The sequence below is a fragment of the Erpetoichthys calabaricus genome, chromosome 16 (genome assembly GCF_900747795.2).
Source record: "Erpetoichthys calabaricus chromosome 16, fErpCal1.3, whole genome shotgun sequence".
Taxonomy (NCBI): Eukaryota; Metazoa; Chordata; class Cladistia; order Polypteriformes; family Polypteridae; genus Erpetoichthys; species Erpetoichthys calabaricus.
In genome coordinates this window covers 70,587,244-70,614,203 of record NC_041409.2, presented here as the reverse complement: position 1 = coordinate 70,614,203, position 26,960 = coordinate 70,587,244, and the positions used below count along the sequence as shown (strand labels likewise).

The window sequence follows — 26,960 nt, the reverse complement described above, 5'->3', positions numbered from 1 at the left end:
TTGGCCTCCCTCGCTTTCTCTTCTGCTCTTTTACATTCCCATCACTCTTTTGCCCACAAATTCTTTGTCTCTCCTCATCACATGTCTATACCACTTCAACCTTCTTTCCTGTGCTTTCTTAGATTTATCTTTCCCATGTTTGTTGTACCTCTGATCAGCTCATTTCTTATTCTGTTCCTTTTATATAACTCCACACATCCATTTCAACATTCCCATTTCTGACATATCGAACATCTTCTCCAGTGCTCTGTTTATTGCCCATGTCTCAGCTCCAAACATCATTGCTGGTCTTACCAGTGTCTTAAAAATCTTACCTTTAAATTTAGCTTTAATTAATTGACCACACAATACTCCTGATAACTTCTTCCAGTTGTTTTCCCTCACTGCATTCAATGAGTTATCTCTGTATATAATTCTCCATCTTGTGCTACCACTGATGATAGATGTTAAAATTTATCCACCACTCTTTTCAATAGCTCTCCCTGCAAGCTAAATTCTGAATCCTGATCATCATTAAACCTCATATATTCTATCTTCTTCCTATTTATCTTCAATCCTGTGTCTTTCAAAGCCTTTCTCCATTCTTCAAACTTCTTCTTAACTTTCTCTTTTCTAGAGCTACACAACATGTCAACAGCAAAAATGTGCACAGCTTCTAGTATGTCAAAATATCGGAGCACTGTATCATCGGTTTTTATTTTTGTAGTTTTTGCCTCCTTATTACTGATTTTGGTGGTTTGTACATCTAAATTAGGTGGAAACTTTTATAATTATAAATAAAGGGTGTCCTTAGGTTTTTAGCTATTTCCTGTGCAGCAGAGTAGAAAGGGTATAAAACAATATATAATTGATAGTCAAGTGATTTTTCCTTTGTCTGTTCATCTGTTTCTTGACAGTAAGATAACTTTGTGTACGAGTTGACTTGCAACTTTGGAGAGAGTGGCAGAGAGTTGATAATGTTTACTATTAATCGCTGATTCTAAGATTGCACTTATCATGTCAATCCACAGATGTCTGCTGCCAGATAAGCACAGGGCTGGTAGCACTGGTGTACTATACTAAATTCGACACTGGCATCTGGTTGGGTTTTTAAAATGTGAAAACAAATGACGTTTGTTTTTTCCTTATACTTTACTTTAGGTAGACTCGGTGAAAAACTTTCATCAGAGATGACTGGCTTTCCGAATGCGCCATATACTCGGTGTGCCCCTCTGGCAGCACTGAACACATTAGGGGTGCAGGGCATGGAGGCCAAAAGAAAATGTCCCCTCTGTAGGAATACAACAGACCCTCAAGCATTACAAATCAGCACTGGTGTTGGTAATGACAGGCAGAGCTGGGCTTTCGTATATCTACATAGGCCACAATGAAATGTTATTTAGCTCTAAGACAGGAACAGAATAGAAAGTAGTTTTCATTTATTTTTTTACTTCCAAGTATTCTAGCTGCCTAATCCAATTCATGGTTTTGGAAAGCACAGCTTATTTCAGCAACACTTGAGCACAAGGCATGAATGAACTCTGTTTGGGGCACCAGTTATTTCACCCATGTATAGTAAATACACCTACAGTATTACCTATTTTCTCCACAAGGCATTGACATACACACTGTTATTTCTATACCTCCATACTTCTTCAAGGGTTCAATTCATCATTCAGAAGAGCATCTATTTATCCTGTGCGCACTATACTCGTGTGCCATGCTGCCCTAAATGTAATTATAGAAAAACAGGATTACAGTGGTTGACGTGTGAAAAGCCACCCTCCCACACACACATCAGTGAGACGACTCCCTTGAGGCTTCTAACACTGAAGAATTAAACAAGGGAGAAAAAAGGAACAGATGAGCATAAATATGCTGCCAGGTGGGAAAATCTGCCCTGATTCTGTGATCTTATTTCTTTCCTGATCTGCTCACCTTTCTGTCAACCTCAAAATTACTTACCATCTATCATCATTTTGTAGCCCAACCTGTAAGCGGGCTATCGACAAAACCAAATATTTAAAGCAATCATTCACTCTACCAAGCCTAATCCTCCTGTGCTGCCTGATGATAATTAGAATGTGAGATGAGTGTGGCTGTGCAGTCTGAAAAGAATGGTCAAATAATTCAACACTCTCTTAACTGGTCATTAAATAATTAAATTAAATTGTTCCACTATTAACCTATGAAAGCTCTCAATAAACCTTTGCCTTTTCAGGTCGACAATCATCTGTTAAACCGTTAATGCCTCCTGTCTGCTCAAGGAGGCTGTGTTGAAAAGGCTGACGGGGAAAGGCAGGCTAAGCTGCTAACAGGAGGTGCTGTAAACTGAAGGCCTCCTTAAAAAATGCACGTCCTTCATCAATTAAGTATTCCGTAGACACTTAATGGAAGCAAGTATGCTTTTTATAGTCTTGATTTAAACCTGTACTTCCTGTTATTCTTGAACATTGTTGCACTTTTGAGTGCCTGTTGGGATTGCAACAGATGGATATTTTCCTCCGAGTCTGACCCATCTTTTTAAGCCTACTGCAGGCCTTAGAGTTTGTCTGCACCAAAGCTTGCAATTACCTTGATTTGCAGTACTCTTCTACACAAGAATCCATAACTGGACTAAATGGTCCCAGAATGGCAAACTGTTGTATAAAATTGGGAAGGGTGAAATGAGCTGTGTGTTGGCAGTTACTGGGTTGATTGCATTGGCTGGTAAAAGTGCCAAACCCACTGGAGTTTTTGTCCTAGCTTTTTAATTTTCTACACCATTGCACAAACACTAAATCTAGGAATTGTGTCTCATAAATTAAATGTTCTATTATTATTATTATGACTGAAAAGTCCAAGAGTAGGTGTGCATTTGCTCTACAAGACAGTGCCCTTCATAATCAGTGGGCTTTGTTTTCAGTAGTGTCTATTACTGTCTTGGGGGGCTATAGTACTTTGTGGTGTTATGGAAAATGTATAAAATTTGAATTTGACTGTTCTGTGATATCCAGCTAACCACTAAATAAAATGTCTGTGTGTAATGCAGTCAGTTAATGTGTGCCAAGGCCTTGTCTTCCAAGTATCAAATAGGAACATATATAGTTTTTCTCACCCCCATGCTTCTCTTGCTTGTGTTTCAGAATGAAATTTTTGCATCTCGACACCAAGATGAGAACAGCGTTGCCTGCATAGAAGATAAGTGCTACGTTCTGACACTGTCACAATATTGCAGGTAGGTATGGCCTTTGTGTATCGGCTTGCAATAGTGTTTTGTACATGATCCAAACCAAGCCATACTCACAAAAACTATCTGGACCAAATAGTTAAGTCATGTAGTTCAAGCAGAAACCATGTCAAGTTTTTAAAAAGTATCTGGATCAGATACTTGGACAGCTGAGCAATTAACTGACCAAACAAGTTTGATGGTATCAATAGTTTCCTCTTATTTTTTTTCAAATTACTTATATACACAGCAAGCTTATTGTCTAACCCTTGGGATATAAAACCAGATGGGAATCGTGGGCGAATGTGAACCAGTGGTCATTTTGGAGCACTCTTTACACAACCATGTTATGGAGAGTTGGAGATAATTGATCAGCCTGGCTGAACCCAGAATATGGTAGTTAAAGTTGTCAGGCATACCTATAGAGAGTTTCCAAGGAGTAGAAAGTGAGCTGTGCGATGAGACACAGAATGAACTCATCAGAAATAATTTCAAAACTCTCCATTAAATAAAGGCAGAACACTTCTGTACTGAGCCTGAAAAGCCCACTTTGAGCAGTTTTACTAGCCTGCAGCTCTGTTAACAGGTACTATAATCTTATACAAAACTGGATATGACATTGTTGTATTATAATAGCAGGTTGAGTTATGCTTGATTGCAGCAGTGTGACACAAATTGTAGTGAAAGGTGAAACTGTAACAACTGGCATATAGAGAAGCAAAAATACCCAGCTGTCATTACTTTTATTATTGTACAACAGATAGTGAGAGAAAATCAAAGAGCCGGCTGTTTATCTTACTTTATAGGTCAATGGCTACCACCTAGCTTGAGACACTTCATGTTACCATAAAAAAAGCTGACATGAAATTTTATAGACCTTTGCCTCTCTTATATACGCAGAAAGCCTATTTAAGATGCATTTCTGATTAAGTAACCAGGAAGCAAACAAGTGAGGCCATCTAATCTACAGAATTGGAAGAGTGTGTAATCTTCAAAGATCAAGGACTTAAGATCACAAACTAGTGCTCTAGTCTGTGAGTGAGTGACCATTAACGGTCACAAAGCTCTCAGTATCTTGCACATTGTTGCTTTTATTATCAGTATCTTGCACATTGTTGCTTTTATTATTATTGTTTATTATTGAATTAACCATGTTACCTGGCGTACAGGTAACATAATACATTTATAAATATTAGATACCTCTTGCCCTATATGTAACTGCAGCACTATTCCCTGCTATCCTCATGTGTCTGAACCTCTTTTAACTGACACTCACTTTCTCCAGCAAATTCACACAAAGCCTGCTGCTATTTTGAAGTGCCTTACTCGCCTCTTGTCCACTTTTATACTCTTCTTCGACTTTTGGCATGCCTCCTACACCTTTACTCCTCCTCATGTGCCTCACAGTCACACTTCCTCTTTTGATCCAAACTGACCAATCACACCAAAGCTAAACTGACCAGTCAGATTATTTGGAGGAACCAGACACCTGCACAAACCTTAGCATTTTATTATATAGTAGATGTTTGCCAGATCCCTTTGCCAAAGGTCACCTACCAGATCAGGAAGAATTTCTTTTGTTTTCATTTATCTTTTTACATTTAATTTTTTTTTTTTAATACTTGGAAGTTTGAGTGACTAATTTCACTAACTCACTAAATCAGAAGCAGAAACTGAATCCTTGTGGTTTAAATTCCTGTGCATTGACCACTGTATCTTACTGCCCAATGTCACAAATCAGAGCAGACCCATACTTTAGTGCAGCAGGTAGTTTTCATATGATTTAGGTTCAGGCCTTAATTACAATATGACATTTGCTTGCAAGAGCTCTCCCATATGACTTTACCTGTGTGATTGCAGAGCTGAAATCTCGGTTGTTGACACAGTTTTACAACTGGACTGATGGCACATGTTGCTTATTGGACCATTTGTTGTGCCATGGCAATAATCAAAATGCTACTGGAAACCAGTTTGACTTTGGTGACCCAAGTTAAAAAGGTTATAGCCCTTTTGAATGAGTTTTGTGCAAATATCGTGCTTGGGGGGATATTTTATGTCGCCTGTCATTCATTCCAGTTGCCAATCTGCTTCAAGAGTGGCACACATAGTAGATCATCATTTTGTTCTTTTTTTTTCTCTTTTACAAGGGAGCTTCATTTGAGATTAGGATTAGAATTTAGTGATGAAGAAAGCAGGGAGTGCTGCTTCTCCTTTCCGTTATGGTGTGGGCAGCCATTTCTGAGCGAAGGGTAAACTCTGCTGCTAACATACTGGGCTTTTGTTAAGTTTCTAGTATTTGCCAATGACAGTGTTAGGTCATGGGTTACTTTTCACAAGGTTTTTAAATAATAAGAAGAAGAAAGTAAAAGAAGATTAAAAGTGAACCCCTGGTTTTCACTGATTATTCTGTAGAAGAGCTTTCAGTTTTATAACGAGTATTACTATGCAAGGTCTTTGGCAATCCTAGAAAATTTTATGTAAAGCAAGTTATCTGATGCACACAAACATGGACACATTTACAAATAACAGAGTTGCTTGTGTTTCTTTTAAATTTCTTGCAGGATTTTGGCTGCTTTATACTTTTTTTTAATATTTTTATTAAATTCTTGCCTCTTTTTTGCTTTTCAGATTTTGTGCCTCAGTGAAGCGACGTGGGGAGGGCCTTCCTGAAAGTGCCAACATAGTGCCACCCTCTCCAGAGTATGCCATTCCAGTCCACCGCCGGGTTCCCGGAAACATCGACCCCAACTTGGTTTTTCTCTGTCGCCACGTCTACGACTTTCGATATGGCCGAATCCTGAAGAATCTACAGTAGTGGCTTGGGCTTGATGGGTGCTCCTCAGGAGCCTGCCCTCTTCCCTTCCCTTTCCGCTAGCCTGCCAGCCAGCCAGCCAGCCAACCAAATAAGTCCCCGCAGCAGAAAGTGGAAGTGGGCAGACAACTCCGCTCAGTCAATCCGTCAGTGAATTAATCAATCAAGGGAACAGCATACTAATGATTCAGCAGAGGATGTGGCCGAACAATTGCTGCAGAGTGTGGGCTGTAGCCTAGAGCTATTGCGAGTCGGAGAGAGGGGAGTAAAGGGAAGATCCAGCTCGGGGAGTGGCACTGGGAGAACAGCATGCAAAATCAACCCAGTGATCCCAGTGGGGGGTCTGGTTAACTTTCTTCATGGCTCTGCCAATTGCCCCCCCCCCCTCCCCCCCCCACTTCTCCCCATGGAATGTGGACAGCATGTCCATTAAAAGAAACAACAATGCTGTAGTGGTTCAGTGGGTTAATCCTGTATAAATTTATGCCTAGTTGTCTAAATAGAGCGATGCTTTAATTTGGGTGTTTCATATAATGCTATTGTACTGAAACTCTGTATATTGTAATCAGAATAAGGCAACATCTTTGTGTCTGGACAGTCCGGTTTCAGATGAATGAGAAGTGGTGATATTGTAGCTAATGGGCCACTCAGATACCACCAGTGGTGGTATTTGGGAGCCAGGCCCATGACGTGTTAATGGATCAGCTGAGCCTCTTTACAGCTTGGAGGGTGGGGGGCATCTTCTGTTTAGATTTGAAAAATTGGCAATGTATTTCTCTCAAAGCCTTTATTAATTTATTGTTTATGTTTTATTTTGATTTAAATTATTTGAAACAACCAAGAATCTTTGAATATAGTATATGAAGAGGCTAAATAGAGCAAATGCATTCAGGGCTGGTAATTTCACAATCTTGAGTCCAGGCTGACCAGTAGGTAGTGTGTCTGTGAGAGATCTCCAGAGGTTTGAGTTACTCTGCAAAGTGTCATTCCCCCTGGGACGTTTCAGAATTTGGGCATCGCAGGAAATGAGAACAGTGGTGGAAGGAAGAGCTCCCTGGGCCTAGAGAAAGGGTGTGGAAGGAATTAGCTTTGCCTGGGGGAATCTTCATCAATTTGTAGTTTGTATAGCACCTTTGATTTTTTTTTTTGTAGAGCACTTAGTATTTAATAGGTTGTTGCGTATTCATTTGAACACACTTTTTTGGCACTTAAGCTAGAAGATATTTGGTTTATTAGCCTTCAGTCAACACTTCAGAGCCTTTACTTGAGACAATTTGTATGAAGTTTATTGACAAATCAGGCCAGTGCATGAACTGAGGACACAGAACAGCTAGAAACTGGCAGAGTGCTACTGATGTCTTAGTACCTCCTCCGTGGTGGTAAACCTTGCTATCCAGTTTTGAAGGGAGAAGGTTCATAAAGCTATTCTTTGGACAGAGGATAGCCATTATATTTAATGTGGCAATAAGATGTATATTTTTAGTGAATAGCACACAAAAAAAAACAAGATGTTGGGTAAGTTCCCCAGTTCTCTAGTTGAATGTGCAGTTGGAAGAGGGGTCCTCCTAGGGTCCCATTCCAGGAGACTCAGGTGGCTTTGGGTGAATTTAGTAATCCCAGCTGTGATCAGTAGATGTTCACTTTTTCTGCTAAGGCTTTGTATTCCACTGTAGATCTGCCTGTGGAGCATTCATGTCAGAATGGAGCAGAGAGAAAAAGAAACTGCTGCTGAAGTTCAGCAATTTAGTTCTCCTCAGGCCTCTTCTGCAAGTGATTTCAGATGGGGTCAAATGACGTGTCCTCCTGCATGGCAACCAAAGCACAGTGAAGCCATTTCCTAAGTGCAATAAACCCCTACAGTGATGGGCATTGGGGTGACAAAGCAGACCTAGCAGGATCTGTAGCCTCACCTTGCTGCTTACTCTGGTCGGCCTCTTAAACCCCACTCCCGGCCAGTTATCAGCAGCATGCAAGCCCCCAATTGCTTACTGTAGAGGAAATTTGTCATTTCCTGTGATGCCAGAATTCTGAGGCAAGGTTGTTGAGCGCACTAAAGCGTGGGAGAATGGTAAAAGAAGTATTGTGAATCCGAATTGAGTATTTATTTGGAGGACCAACGGGCAACTGCCTGTCCCAGGGTACACTGGGGCTTGCTGGCCATGCCCCACACAGGAACGATTTGGCCCCCTTTCTGTGAACTGACCAATGAATGGGAGGGGATGTTGCCTGTACCCTCCCTCCCTCCTAACCCCCTTCCTCCCTCCCTCTCCCCCATCGTTACCGATGACTTGCCTTACATTTTGCAGGTAGTGACCTAGGAAGAAAAAAAAATAAAAACCCAGCACTGTCCCCCCCCACCACCCACCTTAACCTCCCACCTGTCCCTCCCCCTTCCCCTCTGTGCAAAACCAAAGGACGTTACCAAGTGAAGTCCCTATCTGCCCTTGCCTGTTCTGCCTCCCATTCCCTTCTCATCTGTCGTTAGTTTGCACTAATTCTGACTTGTTTTGGTAGAAGTTCTGACAATGTGATCTTAGCTTTGTCCCGCTACTAATCTAATACAAAAAGAATCCAGTGTGTTTGAGTGTTTATGTCACAGATGAAAGGGTTTAGGCCTCCCCTACACAGGGGCACAAATCTTGTATAGTTTCTAGATTCCAGAGATTTTATACCCCTCTAATTTCCTACTTTTTTCGTAAGATATCTCTTTTCATGTTACATCTGGATTTACAAAAAAAAAAAAAATGGCAAAAATAAATTGACAAAGCTGTTTTACACACTTGCGTTTCCTAGCTGTAGCTGTTGGCCAGCTGTTTGAATTAAACATACATGAATCGGGCACCCTTTTTACAGTGTATTCACACGTCCAAGAGCGTCTCTAAATTGGTAATTATTGCACCTTTTCTCTGCCATTACTTGCTTTTTTCCTTTTACATTTTTTTTAACAAACAAAAAACTCAGAGGTTTATAATTGCCGTTTTAAGCAGCTAGAATGAATTGCATTCCATCCATTGGGGAGCAGCTTCCTTCGTAATCCACTTTGGAGGAGGTTTTTATTTATTTATTTAAGAGTTTGCGGCATAAACAGGAAGCAAGCTGTTTTGGAGTGCAGAGGTCTTTGCCTTACTAAACTGGGTTTATGTAAAGGCTCGGACTGGGGTCATGTGCCCATCAGTTCTTTATTGAAGGTACCAGGTGCATATCATGTATTCAAGAATTGATGGGGGGGTCTCATGACATCCCTGAAGTAGATGCCTTGAACACTGCCTAACCTTTATCTGCTGTTTCACTGAGTTACTGATTTTGTTCAGTGAAGCGATATTCCCTCAGCTTTACATGGGTGCCTTGATCATCCAGTGATTTAAATCGGGGCTGTAATTGAGCCCCGATCTCGGTTTTCTGGTTTTACGGACATAGAATTTGGTGGGACTAGACGCCCTTGGGTGCCGATGTGACAGTATTCACTGCTTTTGGCAGTCTTGGATCATTTTGTCCAAACACAGTTCTTCTTTGTGCTAAACTCTACTGAAGTGTTTACAGTCCACAGCTGTGTCGCCCAGTTCAGCTGGAGATGTCTGCTTGACTTTTTTAGGGCCCACTTGGAGCACCCTACACTCACCCTACTCCTCCCTCCCAGTCCCCCCCCACCCAGGGTGTTTTTACTGCCACTGAGACTTCAGTTCATATGTTGGTCTGTAAGGGTCAGCGTATGGTAACTTTGTTAAGGGGTCACAAACCCTAGTCCTCGTGGGCCAGAGTGTCTTCTGGTTTTTTTTCCACCTGAATTTAAGTTAATTGATCTGACTGTTTTACATGCATCATTCCTAAAGAAATTAACATTTATATAATGAGTATAGTGATATGCTAATAAAGATAAAGTATGATTATTATATATTGATATAAATATATACATACATATATATAAATAAAGTTGTGGTCTTCCTTGACAAGCCTTAGAGTTCACTCTTCCATCTGCCCCTCGATGGAGTCGTCGTCATCCTACATGAACCTTGCTGACCTGCTCTGCATATTCATCTGTCCTCGTCTCTTATTCTACTTATTTCATATTTGTTTTCTTGCTCCTTTCTTCCTCTTGATGCTCCCCTCCCAATTTCACTGCTCTGGTTTCCCATGATTCCAAAATTTAGATGTCACTAGCATTTACATGCAGCATATATTACATATCTATATATAAACTGAAGAACTCTTATCAATTTTATATTTTGTGAGCAATTTTTGAAAGATGTTTCTTACTGTAAGTTGATACAACATGCAAAGGGGGAGGGGGGAAGAGAGAACACAATTCCTTGAATTACACAGAGCTTGGAGTGAAATCCAGAAGATGCCAAGGCTGGCGAGGACTGGGCTTTGCCACACACCCCCTTCTCCATGATTTACCCGTGTCTCCAGTGCTCTCCTATGATACCAGTAGTAGCGTCTATGGTGTAAGCAATCAAAGCCGTTAAAACTGTTACAGTTCTTAATGAAGAAAGAAAACTAAACTACTGTGCAAATCCCAAAAAAGTAAAAGTGGCTGCCTAAAGCACATTGAAGGGGAATTTTCAAACCGTGTGTATTGAAACAAATCAATAAACAGATATTTTGAGGTCTTGCTTAAAAAAACAATGCATCTCCAGTGTTTCCTATTCACCTGCATTAACCGTTTTTAGTCATTTGTTTGGTTTCATAAGAGGAGGTGAGTAGCAAGGGAGACAACTGTAGACCGCTCCATTCTTTGTCCATTTATGTTTCAGTGGGTGTTATAAATAAGTGTTTATTCTGGGTACCTGTTAAGAAGTAGGCTTTGATTCGAATGAAGTGTCATTACCTTTGCTTCTTAGACATTTCATTGGGTCATAATTTACATGCACAGGACAACTGGAATAAAATCTCACTTTCTTGTACTGTTGCGTAAACAGACACACTTCATTTTAGATTTCTTTAGATTATCAGGACCCCATGTGCCCTGTTTGAGAGTGATCACATAGCCTGGCTGTTACTGTGCCACCACTGTGGAGACCCAATCTTCATTTTACTTACTCCAGCAAATGAGATCTGCAGCTGCCTTCATATTGTATTCACTCTTTGAATGGTAGTTTACCCTGGCCTTGGTGTTTTTTGAGTTAATACTTGTAACATCATTCCTTGCCACTTCTTAGGATGGGAATGTACTTGACGCTATGAAACACGGATGCTGCTGCAAAGCAAGCAGTGTACTGACTACAGTGATCCCTCGCTATATCGCGCTTCGCCTTTCGCGGCTTCACTCCATCGCGGATTTTATATGTAAGCATATTTAAATATATATCGCGGATTTTTTGCTGGTTCGCGGATTTCTGCGGACAATGGGTCTTTTAATTTCTGGTACATGCTTCCTCAGTTGGTTTGCCCAGTTGATTTCATACAAGGGACGCTATTGGCAGATGGCTGAGAAGCTAGATTGCTTACTCTTCTCTCTCTCTTGCGCTGACTTTCTCTGATCCTGACGTATGGGGATTGAGCAGGGGGGCTGTTCGCACACCTAGATGATACGGACGCTCGTCTAAAAATGCTGAAAGATTATCTTCACATTGCTATCTTATGTGCAGCTGCTTCCTGAAACGACATGCTGCACGGTGCTTCGCATACTTAAAAGCTTGAAGGGCACGTATTGATTTTTGATTGAAAAACAAACTCTGTCTCTCTCTATCTCTCTCTCTCCCTCCCTCCCTGCTCCTGACGGAGGGGGTGTGAGCTGCCGCCTTCAACAGCTTTGTGCCGCGGTGCTTCGCATACTTAAAAGCCAAACAGCCCTATTGACTTGTTTGCTAGAGATTGTTTTCTCTATCTATGTGACATTCTGTGCTCCTGACACTCACTCCTTTGAAGAGGAAGATATGTTTGCATTCTTTTAATTGTGAGACAGAACTGTCATCTCTGTCTTGTCATGGAGCACAGTTTAAACTTTTGAAAAAGAGACAAATGTTTGTTTGCAGTGTTTGAATAACGTTCCTGTCTCTCTACAACCTCCTGTGTTTCTGCGCAAATCTGTGACCCAAGCATGACAATATAAAAATAACCATATAAACATATGGTTTCTACTTCGCGGATTTTCTTATTTCGCGGGTGGCTCTGGAACGCAACCCCCGCGATGGAGGAGGGATTACTGTATACTTGCACACATACTTTATGTAAATCTGGAGGCTTCCACCAGATGGCAGTGTGAGATGCTGTTATGAAGGCGCAGAAACCATAAGACTGCACCAGCAACACAGAAGACGGTATGTGAGACCTTTAAATCGATGAGCAATGTGCAATGCTTGTATTGCCTATGTGAGAAATCAGTGAAGAAAAGCACCACGAATACATTTGCATGTCAGCATTTAAGTTTGATGATTTGCTTCACCACATCAAACATCGAAGCGCACACACCCCCACACACACTGATCCTGCTGGAGCTGCAATGTGGCTTGCCATCACACTATATTTTGCAAGGGCCGAATCCCCACTTCTTTACTTAGACATTTTCCACTTTGCATGGATGCACCTGTCTTGAATTTGCTTTCATTTCATCTCGCACATCTCCACATTAATTTTCAAAGACGAGATTTGATGCCAGCTGTTCTTACAGTTGTTAAGTGGTTATGGAGATGTTGATGGTGTTCAGCAATGCTGATGTCACATGCCAAAACTTGAACACATATGCCACCCAAATTTTTGCTTGTACTGCAACGTGCGCATGCATCACATTAATTTCTGACGACACTGAGGACGCATCCAAAGAAAGTTGGGAACACATGGCAGCCATGATGTGTGTGCGCGCAAGCATTGATAGTGTACAACGATACTGATGTCACCCCATGTTTTGATGGTGCTGCAATGTGCGAATGTGTCACATTCATTTCTGATGACATGCTTGGAGGATGTATCATAAAACGCTGGGAAGAGTGGAAGCCATGATACAGTATGTGCGCATAAGCGTTGTGAGCGTCAAGTATAACCCAACTTTTACTGTTCATGTCGAGTTGCACTTTTGGGAGAACGGCATGGTTGCGTTTTGATCTGCAGGAAAGAAAAGATTAGCTTTATGGCTGTTACACAGCTAATGATTTCAAATGCAATCCAAATGCCATTTTTCCACTGAGCACATTTTTATTTTGTTTTATATGTTGAAATGAGATAAGAAGTCAATATTACATCATTATTCAATAAATTGTCATCTAAGGATTGTCCCACTGGGATCTACCGTTTGGTGATTCATCCCCACTCAAGAAAGACTTTTTGAGCTCATAGACCAGCAAAATGCAAAGGGAGATGTTTTTCAAGAAGAGAAATGTGCTACAAATGAAGCCATGGTAGAACAGTTTGAAAGATGAAACTGAAGCTCGCTTTAGCAGGAACAGCTCTAATGGACCTTTTGGCTTACTGTGCTACTTTTAGCCAAGAATAGTTGTGAAACCCATTTGCATTCATAAGTTCAAGAAAAATTGTATATTGAAAATGTGTATAGAAGGGGTAATCAAAGCTTTGAGCCTGAACCTGAAAGGGGCTTGTACGGAGCTGAATTTCTAAGCACAAAAATATGTGAATTCGCATTTGTGGTTTATGGTATGCATTTCATTTTTCAGAACCAAATCAATGCAGATTCCAAAAAAAATACACAAGTACCGTGCTCTCATTGAATTCCTAATGCTGGAAGACAGCCCACCTCCACAAATTCCTACTTGCCCCTTAACATACCAGGATCAGTTCCCATGGCATGACACAGTAGAGAGATGGGCGGCTGAACAATTGTGTCATGGCGGAACATCTCTCAAAGGAGATCCAAGGTTTGGTTGGCCTTCATTTGCAATCGTGCAGCAAATTCTACAGAAGACTCAGAAGAGTGACCATGCATAAAATAGCAGACGCTGCAAGGAAGAGTTAAGGGATGGTTGAACCTATTCTTCATAAACAAGCATGAGCAAGGTCTGGGAATGGTGGGTAACTCTTGCAATGAAGCATCACTTGACATTTTCCCCACCAAATATGAAAGCCGAAAACAGTGCAATCTGGAATTGCATATGCTACTGCTGCCTTATAGCGGTCTGGCTCCTTTTAGGCCATTTTGCAGTTTGTAGCTACTTTCTCTTGTTATTTACTGAATGTTGGTGAGCAGATGTTCTAATTGTTTTATAGTCCTGAGATTCAAAGTTTTTGGGGTTCCTTCTTATTGATTTATGCAATACTGACCTGAAAATGTTTAATCATTATACTGTGCAAACAGGAGCCTGCCTGGAGTCTCATTTGGTCTGCATGTGGCCATTCAATTTTAGTATGTTACTGTTGTTTTATGTCTCCATTTTGTTTTCTGGATGCTACCATTATGTACGTGTTTCTCATGGTCGTAGCACAACTGCTTACTTTTAGTTTGCCTGTTGCTGCTGACAAGGCTTGCAAGTGTTGTGATGTATTGCATCAATACAACCTTCCTATATAAGATGGTGGCACACAGCATTCTTCCTTTGGATCTTTGCAGCTCTCCTTAGTGATAAAGGGGAAGGCGTAAGGTGCTTCCAGGAAGACTTAAGTTTTTTTTTTTTTTTTTTTTTTACTACATCCACATTATTGTTTTCATTACAAATGCAGGCATTAGCTTTGGTCTACATAGCCCTGGCATTTTTAACCCCACAAAAATGGAAACTTTTGAATATACTTTTGATAATGCAGCCTCAGCATTGTAAAGTGGATGGCTGAAAACAGAGGGTGCTTTGAAAACCGGAGTCCAATTGTGATCTGATTAGCTCGACTTCATTGTATAGCCCTTCTCTGATTGGATCCTGCTCATAATAACATCTCATTCCTTAATTGATCACCCTTCACAGACAGAAGTCGTATTCCAACGTAGCAGACCGAGGGAGGCTGCCTTCCATTGTGCTTTTTGTGTTGCATTCACATATTCATCTAAACTGTGTTTTGTACAGCAGGAATACTGCAAACATCTGCAAAACACACATCCTTTCTCAGTCACTACAGGTCTGCAATGAAGCCACTGGCTGGTGCAGCTACCATCCTTTCATGAATTTTTCTTCTGATGTGCATGGGCCAAGTGTAGGCAAACCACTACAGCAAATACAATTTTGATTGTTTTAGTATGAATGGAGGTACTTTCAAAAGTGATGTGAGACCTCCAGAGTGGACGGTGATCATTTTTCAGTTCTAAATGCTGTTTTTAAATGAAAGTGTAGTAGTGTGCATGTTGGGTTTTGCTTTGTCTGTTTCTCCATGTACTGACACCACCCCTCTGACTGCCAAGTCTGATTCCGTCGTATTCCTTTGGCATTCATATTTACCGGTGTTTTTTTGTTTTTTTTTTCACCCTCTAGGCCACTTCCTCCCAAATTGTGATCCTAACAAGAACAAAGTTATCAAACATTTCAATTTCACCACTGTTGACAATACTAATTACTGCCCCAATAATATTGGAAAAAATGTGTAAGTAGAATGCGTGAAACTCTTTGTTGTGTACATTTTAGTCATCCTTCATAGGGAGGGAATGATCTGGAAGCTCTGCTTGGACAGGCACATCAGGACACAATGGCCACTCCACTCCCAAAATAAGACTGTCTCTCTCTCGCTCTTGTTTTTCTCAAACATTGCCCAAGTCTTTATTTTCTTTCCTGCAAGCTGATTCAGAGAGCCAGGATGTGAACTGCTTTGTGCTGCCGAAAGAACACAGTTGGAAGCACATCTGTCACTTTGTTCAAATAAGGATATCAGGTTATACATAGAAAGACCATCCATCCATCCATTTTCCTACCCGCTGAATCCGAACACAGGGTCACGGGGGTCTGCTGGAGCCAATCCCAGCCAACACAGGGCACAAGGCAGGAAACAATCCCGGGCAGGGTGCCAACCCACCACAGGACACACACAAACACACCCACACACCAAGCACACACTAGGGCCAATTTAGAATCGCCAATCCACCTAACCAGTATGTCTTTGGACTGTGGGAGGAAACCCACGCAGACACGGGGAGAACATGCAAACTCCACGCAGGGAGGACCCGGGAAGCGAACCCAGGTCTCCCAACTGCGAGGCAGCAGCGCTACCCACTGCGCCACCGTGCCGCCTAGAAAGACCATGAGGAAACAAACGCAAGTTAGTTTGGGCAACGTTGGTCATGGAGGGCCGCAGTGGCTGCAGGTTTTTTGTCCAACCCAGTTGCTTAATGAGAAGTTGGTTAATTGCTAACATTACTCAAGTGACATTTTAATGCTTCATTTTGGTGGTCTCACTTGTTAAAGTTCCCCACCCTTAATTGCTTATTTCAGTCTTTAAAGAGCTGCATTCACTGTTTTCAACAGCTCCTTATTAGCAATAAGATGCAAATGACAAAAGTAGCCAGCAGTTCTCCATCTAACCTGCGTGGATTCATCAGGCACTATTTGGTTTAATAAAACACTTAAAAAAAAAATGTGACAGAGAGACTGAAAATGGTCCGTTTTGAGCATCAAATCATTTGGATGATATCCTTGGAAAGGAAAAAAAATCTATGATATAAGTGCCTTACTTTGCAGACTAGCAAGCCATAAAATGAAATAAGGTCTGAGACTGGCATGGATTGGGTTCTAATTGAAAACCTACAGCCACTGCTGCCCTCGAGGAACGACGTTGCCCACCTCTGGTTTAGAACTTGCAAATACAGAAGGGCACTCAAAAGTGTCTCACGGTGCTTCAGAAGCATCCTCAAAGGTGTCGGCAGGTCTCTGCCATCAATCAACCAGGAAGATGGCACACCCAGCAGGTTAGGAGAAGTCTGCCATCCAACGATACCTTCCACAGAACCTTTATTCAAATTCTCAAATACATTCTCACAGGCTTCAGAGATTTTACTGTAAGATATTCTTACTCCATTTTTTCACACAGAAGTCATTAGCAAAGACCTCCAATGGGCCGAACAAGGCTTGTGATTTGTGATTCCCTAACTGTTAGATGCATTTGGAGTGTACAGCTGGTGGTTTGTTTGGAGATGCTGAAAGAAAATGCAGGCAGAACTGTTTTCAAGAAGAGCAAAAGGTGGACAAGTGAGGCCATGGTGGTCCGGGCTGATAGTAGTAGGAACAGCTCTGATGTGCCTTTTGGCTTAAGGTTGATTTATACTTCTGCTTCAAGCCTATGCTGTTGGTACACCATCGCCTGTGTAGCCGGCTGCACACCTCGTCAAAAATGTGACTACACATCGCGTCTATGCAGACTGCTTCAACTCTGAATGGACAGTTTGGTAATTACGTATTTCCTGAACCACGTTTTCATTTGTCTCCCAGTTTGGAAGTCACCAAATGTATGAAAAAGTGGAAAAATGTGATGGACAAATACATTTGCCTATGGCAGATGATGCAAAGCGAGAGGAGCAGTAGTCCCAGAGGGCAAAAAGTGCCTGCATCTTAATGGATTTTCTGTCATTCTTGTGTACAAGAAACACTGTCAACTGGTGTTCAGGCATGTGCCCTTGGCATGGTGTGAAAACAAACTGTTTTCAATGGCACAGCCTCCATTCATAGCCATGGCATAGGCTTAATGCATAAGTATATAATAACCGTTTATTGTGGCTTGTGCTTGTTTTAGCTGAGTATAATCATCAAACATATCCTTTAGTTCAAGAAAAGCTGGCCATCAAAAAATGTGCATACAAGGGCTGATCAAAAAGGTCTGAGCCTGACCCTCAAGGGGTATTGTATGGTGCTAATTTTAGAAGTGGCCAAAGAATGGTTCCTCGGCCCTAAATTATGTGCATTACAAATTTCTAGCATTTGTGGTGTGAGGAGAAAACACAAGGTAAAGTGTTTGCGGTCCCAGTGACACCTCCGTTTAATAATGACAATGCTACACTGACACTAAAAGGCAAAACCAAAAGATGACTGGCAAACATTCACTGACTGCTAACAATCATAATTTTGTTGCTTTGGCTGACAGTCTGGCTCTGAAACTTGGGGGCCATTGAATGGATGCCGACTTTTTTTTTTTGTTCTTTATTTCACCTTATACAATTTCTTGTATTAGGATTTTGTTAGTTTTCGCATACCCCTTGGGGTCAGAGCGCAGGGTCAGCCATTGTACAGCACCCCTGAAGCAATTACAGGTTAAGGGCCCAGCAGAGTAGGATCTCTTTTGGCAGTGACGGGGATTCGAACCGGCAACCTTCGGGATACCAGAGCAGATCCTTAGCCTCAGAGCCACCACTCCGCCCGACTTCCAGTTTCCTTTATAGCAAGGTGACCCAAAAGAGTGTGACTTCTGTGTGGAAGTAGAAGGGACATCACTTGTCTTTGGAGGGGTTCCCCTCCATCTAAGGCTGGAAGAGGAAACGTTCGTAGGTGCATCCCACCCTCAACTGTGCCCTAGTTTACCTCGTGAGCTGCGCCTTCCACATGTGCTTGTAGCGTGCATACATGAGTGACAGTGGTTTATAGCGTACATTTCAGTAGGAGGTCAACACCAAAGCCAAAAACCAACTTTGGATTTCTAATGCTGGAGGACAGTCTGCCTCCATTGATTCATTCTTGTCTTGTTAATCTGTGCCAGCACTGATCCCCTTGATATAATACATTCGAGAGAAGGGTTGAAGAATTCTGTCATGGTGGAACATATCGCAGAGAAGATCCAAGGCTTAGCTGGCCTTCAATGGTGATGACTGGAGAAAATGTTGCCGCTATGCAGCTAATTGTATTGGATAATCGGTGATGGTAAGTGAGATAGCAGACACTGTAAAGAAGAGGTGAAGGTTAATTGAACTCATTTTACAAAACCAAACATGAGCAAAGCTTGGGCACGTTAGGTGCTCAGAGTGCCGACTCTTGAAATGAAGCATCACCACCATATGGATTCTTCAGGAAGAATTGTGAGCAAATGAATTCAGTGTCAATGGAGTTTAAGAAGCTTTCATAACTGGGACTAATCACTATGACCGAGTCCAAACAATCAAGCGAAATGGTGAAAACATGGTGACTCTTCAACATTAGAGGAATTCAAGGTGCAAGCCAGTGCCAGCAAGATCATTTGCCCAATATTGGATGGTGTAGTTGGACAGGGTGACAGAGGAGATTAGACAGGAGTCCCCGTGGTCTATGATGTTTGCAGATGACATTGTGATCTGTAACGAGAGCAGGGAGCAGCTTGAGGAGACCCTGGAGAGGTGGAGATATGCTCTAGAGAGGGGAGGAATGAAGGTCAGTAGGAACAAAACAGAATACGTGTGTGTAAATGAGAGGGAGGTCAGTGGAATGGTGAGGATGCAGGGAGTAGAGATGGCGAATGTGGATGAGTTTAAATACTTGGGATCAACAGTACAGAGTAATGGGGAGAGTGGAAGAGAGGTGAAAGAGAGTGCAGGCAGGGTGGAATGGGTGAAGAAGAATGTCAGGAATGTTTTCTGACAGATGGATACCAGCAAGAGTGAAAGGGAAGGTTTACATGAGGGTAGTGAGACCAGCTATGTTATATGGGTTGGAGACGGTGGCACTGACCAGAAAGCAGGAGAAAGCTGGTGGTGGCAGAGTTAAAGATGTTAAGATTTGCATTGGGTGTGATGAGGATGGACAGGATTAGGAATGAGGACATTAAAGGGTCAGGTTAGGTTGGATGGTTTGCAGACAGAGAGGCGAGATTGTGTTGGTTTGGACATGTACACAGCAGAGATGCTAAGGATGGAGCTGCCAGGTAAGAGGGAAAGACGAAGGCCTAAGAGGAGGTTTATGGATGTGGTGAAAGAGGACATGCAGGTGGTCGGTGTGACAGAGCAAAATGAAGAGGACAGGAAGATATGGAAAAAGATGATCTGCTATGGCGACCCCTAACAGGAGCAGCTGAAAGAAGAAGAAGAAGGATCGTGTAGTCCATATTGATTTCAAGCCTCAAAAGGCATACTCATATTGCAATATTTAATGATCACAATGATTTACTTTGCTTTCTGCGGCAATCAATCAGGGAAATGTGGCCTTATGCCTGACGACGACACCCCTGTTCATACTGTATGGGTTTCCAAAGAGTGCTCAGTGCCATACATCATACTATTCTCCAGACATGGCTCCTTATGACAATTACCATTTGCTCAGCTTGAAGGGCTACAATTTTTGGGTGCACTACACCAGAATGAAAATGTCAAGTCAGCCATAGAAGGATAGTTGCTCAAGGTAGACAGAAGAAATTTGATAAATGTTAAAACAAGTAAATTAATGTTCGCAGTAAAATAAAACTTTAAAAAAATCAAAACTTTCTGATTTCCTTCCATAGTTTGCCGGGACAAGGCAATTTGGGGCATCTTGCAACACTACCTTCTGTTGCCAACTCTTTAATTGCCACCATAATTTCAGGCCCTGACCCTGGTGGTCTGGCTTACTTTATGATTTGCTACTGAACGTTTGCTGCAATAACTGCCTATCACAATTCTAATTCTATTGATCTGTGTCTTGTTATTTTAGGCCCTTGTCCTCATGAGTATGTGGCTTAGTCCACTGTTGTCCTGCCCCATGACTGTTTGGGTTCTGCTTTTTTTGTGAGTCCCTCAGCTATTTCACTATGTTGTTCATGAAGAGTGTCTGTTAGCAGAGCTCTTTAAGTACTGTCTTTTTTCACGTGTGGTATTTCCTGTATATAAACGATAAGGCCCAATCGTTACCCATTTCTTGGTACCAACATTTTCACAAGGCCAACCTTCATTGGTGGCTTTGCTATTGTGAAGGGTGAGGCCTTGATTATAGGAGTTTGAACCTTCCTAAAATCATAACTACATCCTTTCTGTAGATCTTACTCTCTTTATATCTTTAGTTTTATTATGCCTGTCACTTCGTAATATTCTTATTTGGATATTTCCGCTGTTGTGCAAGGATTCTTTTGACTAATCTCCAACACTCACACTCTTAGTATGAAAACTTTTGTTTCAAAATGAATTTCTTCATGAATCAAAATGAATGTTCTCCTATCTACTGAAGGAGAAGGCGACCTTGTTCATATATGGGCTGTCACTTTTCTCCAGCTTTCCTCTGCACATTCTAAAGACAACATCAGCCCTGGGTACTGGAGTGACAGAACCTCCTGAAAGTGCGACCTACTATAGAGAGAGGTGGTTAGTCTTGAACTCGCCTTTAGGCAGCTTCTTTAGGCATTTTCTCATTTAACACTGTAATGCTGCTTCATTCCATCCATCCATCCATTTTCCAACCCGCTGAATCCGAACACAGGGTCACGGGGGTCTGCTGGAGCCAATCCCAGCCAACACAGGGCACAAGGCAGGAACCAATCCCGGGCAGGGTGCCAACCCACCGCAGGACACACACAAACACCAAGCACACACTAGGGCCAATTTAGAATCGCCAATCCACCTACCTTGCATGTCTTTGGACTGTGGGAGGAAACCGGAGCGCCCGGAGGAAACCCACGCAGACACGGGGAGAACATGCAAACTCCACGCAGGGAGGACCCGGGAAGCGAACCCAGGTCCCCAGGTCTCCCAACTGCGAGGCAGCAGCGCTACCCACTGCGCCACCGTGCCGCTGGAAAAATATTATTTGGTCACAAAATCCCCAAAAACTAATTTTATGATTAATGAATATTCACGAGGGTATCATTGTGGCACAGTAGTACGTACAGAACAAGTCTTTGGCTCGAACTGCATTCTAGTTACACCCTATGCAGTTTGTACATTCTCTCAGAGTCCACATGGATTTTCCTCCGGCTACTCCAGTCTTCCTCCCACATGTTGAGTTAACTGGAGATTCCAGATTGACCCAAAGTTAAATTCTGAGTGTGTCCTGCAATGGCCGGCTGCCCCACTGAGGGTTTCTTCCTTCCTTAAGCCCAGTATTGCCAGGATAGAATCAAGTTCAATACACACTGGAGTTGGACTGAGCAGGTCTGAGGATGGGTGGGTGGAAGGCCATTAATCCCGATGGTCAATTCCTATTCACACAGCATGTCTGACGTAGAGTTCTGTAAGGCTCTGGGTGGTCAACCTCATACCCTCTGTGAGTGATGAAGTCCATACCAAGACTTACACTCAAGTCTCACAGTAGATTCCTATGGGCTACTCGGGCACCATAACTATTCTTATAATGTTTAACTATGAAACAAAAATATGTTCTTCAAAACAGTACAGTGCAGATGACTCCACAATCCTTTTATCACATTGTTTTCAGTTTCCCATGATCCTTGGCAGTGTAATTCTGTGACAGCAGTCCAACTATTAAGTTGCTATGAATCCAACTAGCAGATTTCTTTCTGTTGACATATTTGACAACTTTACCAAATGTTACTGTTCAGCTACTTGTTTTATAATAATTGTTGATAATGTCTTGAAACTTATTTAGTCCATAACTTTGTTCCAAGGTGGACAGAACAGTTTACAAGGTTTTTGTTTCACGGTTGAATTCAACGTCAAATTTATTGTCCCACATCCAGAGCACGGTGAAGCTCCTACTTGACTTGCTGACCAACAAGCAATTTTTAAATCTCCAAATAACAAAAAGTGGTCCATATCGGGCAAAACACACTTATCCGATCATCAGTCGGACTATATTTCCTGAAACTGTCCATGTTGTATGTAGCTCCATGACACAGCATGCACAAATAACAAGGCTAGGGTGTGGTAATCCAGGGCGGGTGCCACCATTAAGCTGAATTAGGCATTTGACCCGGGTGTAGATCATAACGGGTCGGCTTGGCAGAGAAACCCAATGGCACAGTTTAGCTACCAAACAGTCAGTTGGCGCAGGCCGCAAAATAACCTGGCACTGGTAGTATCAACACGTAACCTCAGTGGTCCAAAAAATGCAAGAGATCTTCAGTAGAAGGACACTTCATAAGATGACTTGAGCTGACACAAAGACACACAAAGGCCGGTCCAGTCCTAAGGCACTCTTGTTTATAAGCAGGGGTCTCATTTATAAAACTTTCCATGGATTTGAGTGGGAAAATATACAGACACCTAAACAATAGGAAAATACATATTCCAAAAAAAACCCAATCTATTAAAGCTGGTGTAAGGTGCCAGTATCTGAGTGAGTACCCACAATCACCTGGCATATGACATGATTACTTTAACTGTGAGTAGTAATAATAAACTGAGGGGTCAGCCTGTTACCTTACCAATAAACCAGCCATTATGTACAGCACCTTCAGCAAGTCAGCTGCCAAAGCTACTTTGTCTCATAATGAATGAATTGGGGGTTGACCCAGACCACCAAGCCACGACAGTGTCAGTCTCATCTTGACATTGCAGATGATTTCATTCTGTCTTGCAATATGAGTGAAGTTAATTGCTCCAATTATGTTAGAAGAACCGGACACTGCTGCAAATGGCCTTTTGTATGCTGGCAATAACCAGTTATGCTTTACGTATGTGAGCCCACCCCGAATGAAAACTGAATGTAGCGACTTCCAGCACAGTGGGCATGATGGAGTGAGGCTTGGCTAAGATACTGTTGACGTGTCGGCCAGGTCCCTGAAAAGTGACAACAGGTAGCTGATATAAACTGACGGAAAACTAAATAATGTCTTCAGTACAAATACGCAGTACTGGCCCTCCTGAAAAGGGAACGTCCATCCATCCATTATCCTACCCACTATATCCCTAACTACAGGGTCACGGGGGGTCTGCTGGAGCCAATCCCAGCCAACACAGGGTGCAAGGCAGGAAACAAACCCCGGGCAGGGCGCCAGCCCACCGCAGGACGAAAAGGGAACTTTTAAAGGTTTAATATGTTTATCAAGTCAATGCACATTCTAATGATGGATTGGTGATATGAACGACTGTGTGTGTGTCGTCATTTAGTTGGCTTTGGCTGCACTTTCCTGCTTGATCAATGGTGTCGTGGGATCACTGGGTGGGCCTGTTAGTCCTGAAGGTCAGGGGGTCCATATGAAAATTAAACCAGCTGAGTTCAAGAAGGTTAGTTCTTCGGTAAGACAGAAGTCTTTGTAAGGTAGAACAATTAATTTACGGATTATTATTAATTTATACTTCTGCTCTAGTTGTGTTTCCTACTCTGTTTAGACCTGAGACTTCATAAAACGTGTGTACTCAACAAAAAGAGGCTTGAAATGTACGCACCCAACTTCCCACACAAATGTCGGGATTTATAAAAGAAAACTTCACGGGGGAACATGGAGATATTTACGGCAGCTCTGACCCATGTGTACGCAACATTTCAGAGAAACTGGGAATTGACGGCACCTTTGATCAAGCAGGCAAAGGCAGCCAAGTGACGACTCACACGTGTAATAATTCATAGCACTGAGCCATTGTTAGAATGTGCATTGACGTGATAAGCACATTAAACCTTAAAATGATCGTAGTGTCATCACGGGCCTGCCCATCCAATGACAAAAACAAAAGAATAAAGTGTCAGCTGATTATAACATTTCATTGTCCTTCGATGGCTTTGCAGTAAGAAGATTGCGGGTTCGCGTCTCGGGTCCTCCCTGAGTGGAGAACACTTTGAGTAGTGAGAAAACCACTATATAAATGTAAAGAATTATTATTGTTATTATTATTATCCTAGACATCCTTGATGATACCCCAGTAACGTCACTGGGTGTGCCCACCTATGCCCTGTGGCAGACTGGCTCACTATCCCTCGCCTATCTGGTGATGCTGGGATTGGCTCAGGCTCCCCGTCTCCTGTCCTAAATATAAATGGACTCACATAGTCAGTGTTTTTGCCCTTTCCTGTAATCTCCATTATTTATGCTACACTTCACTCCAAGATGTCTGCTTCTTACTCGTAGCCCAGCTACTTCTTCACTCCACTCCAGGTTAGCAGGTAGATACAGCTTTTTGAAAGCTCCACATCGATTTGTGTCTTTAAAAGGCACGGTGCCAGTTGACTTTTACATGGTCACAACAAAATAATCTTGTGTGTTAAATTACAGGGCACATTAAACCAGCCCAATGTGGGTCAACATTTTGAGTGAAATGTTGACAAAAGCAAAATTCACTTTTCGGTTTAACCAGAGAAGGCTCAACCCGATCTGAACTTTTGTAATGCCAATGTAATGTATCAGTGTGCCAACATTGGAACGGGGAAAATTGACCTGCAATTAAATATCCATCCATCCATCCATTTTCCAACCAGCTGAATCTGAACACAGGGTCACGGGGGTCTGCTGGAGCCAAGGGCACAAGGCAGGAACCAATCCCGGGCAGGGTGCAAACCCACCACAGGACACACACAAACACACCCACACACCAAGCACACACTAGGGCCAATTTAGAATCGCCAATCCACCTAACCTGCATGTCTTTGGACTGTGGGAGGAAACCGGAGTGCCCGGAGGAAACCCACGCAGACACGGGGAGAACATGCAAACTCCACGCAGGGAGGACCCGGGAAGTGAACCCAGGTCCCCAGGTTACCCACTGCGCCACCGTGCCGCCCGCAATTTATTATTATTATTATTTATCAGGTACTTACTTTGTTCAAAATGCCGCATCACCCTGTTTACACGGAGCTAGACGGATAAGCAGCAAACTTCACCGTCCTGCTTGTTAAAATGAAAGCCGCTAGCAGGCTGACGCTCTTTTAAGGAAGTCTCTCGGGGTAACTGCAACCTTCCCTATCCGCCAGCAGAGGGCGATGCCGCCACACATTTAAAGATTTAATCCGACACCTGCGGCTTTGAACGCTTGGTGATGGCTAGGAAAAAAAAGAAAGAAAAAGAGAAAAGAAAAGACATCAAAGGGCTCTTGAAGCGAGGCTTTGATGTGCGAGGACCGCGTCTGGAAAGGCGAACACAAACAAAGGAGTCGGAGGCCGAGCAGGAAACTGAAAACGGCAGGAAGAGCAAAGCTGGGACAGCACAGCGCGCGTGTGTGTGAACGAGCCAGAGAGAGCTTCCAGGTTTCAGTCCCGGTCTCTGAGTTGTTCTAAATGTTTGTATGCCTTTTATTTACTATGTAGAATGCTGTGAAAAAGTATTGGCCCCCTTCCCGGTATCCTCTGTTTTTCGAGCTTTACGTAATGATTAGCCTAAGACATTCAGACATAATGCATTATTAGAGAAAGGGAACCTGAGTGAACACACATACTACAGTTTTGAAACCATTAATGTCTTTATTTAAAGAGCAAAGTTACACAAAACCCCCTGTCACCCATGTGAAAAAGTAGTTGCCCTCAGCACCTTTAACAGCAATAATCACAACTACAAGCTTCCTGTAGTGAGACATCAGTCCTTCACATCGCTGTTGAGGAATTGTAGGCCACTCTTCATGGCCGAACTGCTTTAATTCAGACACACTGATAGTTTTGTGAGTGTGAACTCTTCGTATAAAGTCCTGCCACAGCACCTCTTTTGGGTTCGAATCTGGAGTTTCAGTTTCTTTCTTTGGAGCCATTCAGTTGTAGATGGTTTCAGGGCCTGGTTGTGCTGCATAAGGGGTCTTGCAGTTGTTTGGGATGCTCGTCTGGGATTCTCTCTGACTTCTTGTCACCGAGCCATCTGGGGTAATTTTGGCTGACCAGCCTTTCCCAGAAAGATTCCGCACTGTTCTAAATGTTCTCCATTTGGAGATAATGGCTGTACTGTGAATGGAGTCCCAGAGCGATGGAAATGGCTTTGCAACCCTTTCCTGATAGGTAAGTTTCAACAATTTCTTACACTTATCTACTTGAATTTCCTCTGATCGAGGCACAGTGATCTTCTAAAAACCTTGTAATGTCTACTCTCATGATAAAAGTCAATCTATGATGAAATTTAGATTCTACTGTAATACGGTCTGATTGTGTTCAGGGAGCGGAGTCTAATTATTATTTAGCTTTGGTCAGCTGTTTAAGTGAGGAACTAAAGGGGCAATTACCTCTTCACACAGGCAATACCAACGTTCGATAACTTTATTCCTTAAATATATGTGTTTCCTCTGATATCCATGATCTCATATTACATTTTGTCTATAGATCTAAACCCATTCATTGTAACAAATACAGTAAAATAGAAGATATCAGGAAG

General features: G+C 42.3%; 1 protein-coding gene across 3 annotated transcripts in view; it reads left to right on the top strand.

Annotated features, from left to right (window-relative positions):
• bahd1 (bromo adjacent homology domain containing 1) overlaps positions 1–8,336 on the top strand; it is a 219,895-nt gene extending 211,559 nt beyond the window's left edge. For all 3 annotated transcript variants that reach the window (XM_028822085.2, XM_028822086.2, XM_028822084.2), the window contains exons 6-7: positions 3,105–3,196; positions 5,816–8,336. In XM_028822085.2, coding sequence (XP_028677918.1) covers positions 3,105–3,196; positions 5,816–6,002 — 279 coding nt within the window. In that variant the 3' untranslated portion in view covers positions 6,003–8,336. The remainder of the gene's footprint in view (positions 1–3,104; positions 3,197–5,815) is intronic.
• The last annotated feature ends 18,624 nt before the right edge of the window (positions 8,337–26,960 follow it).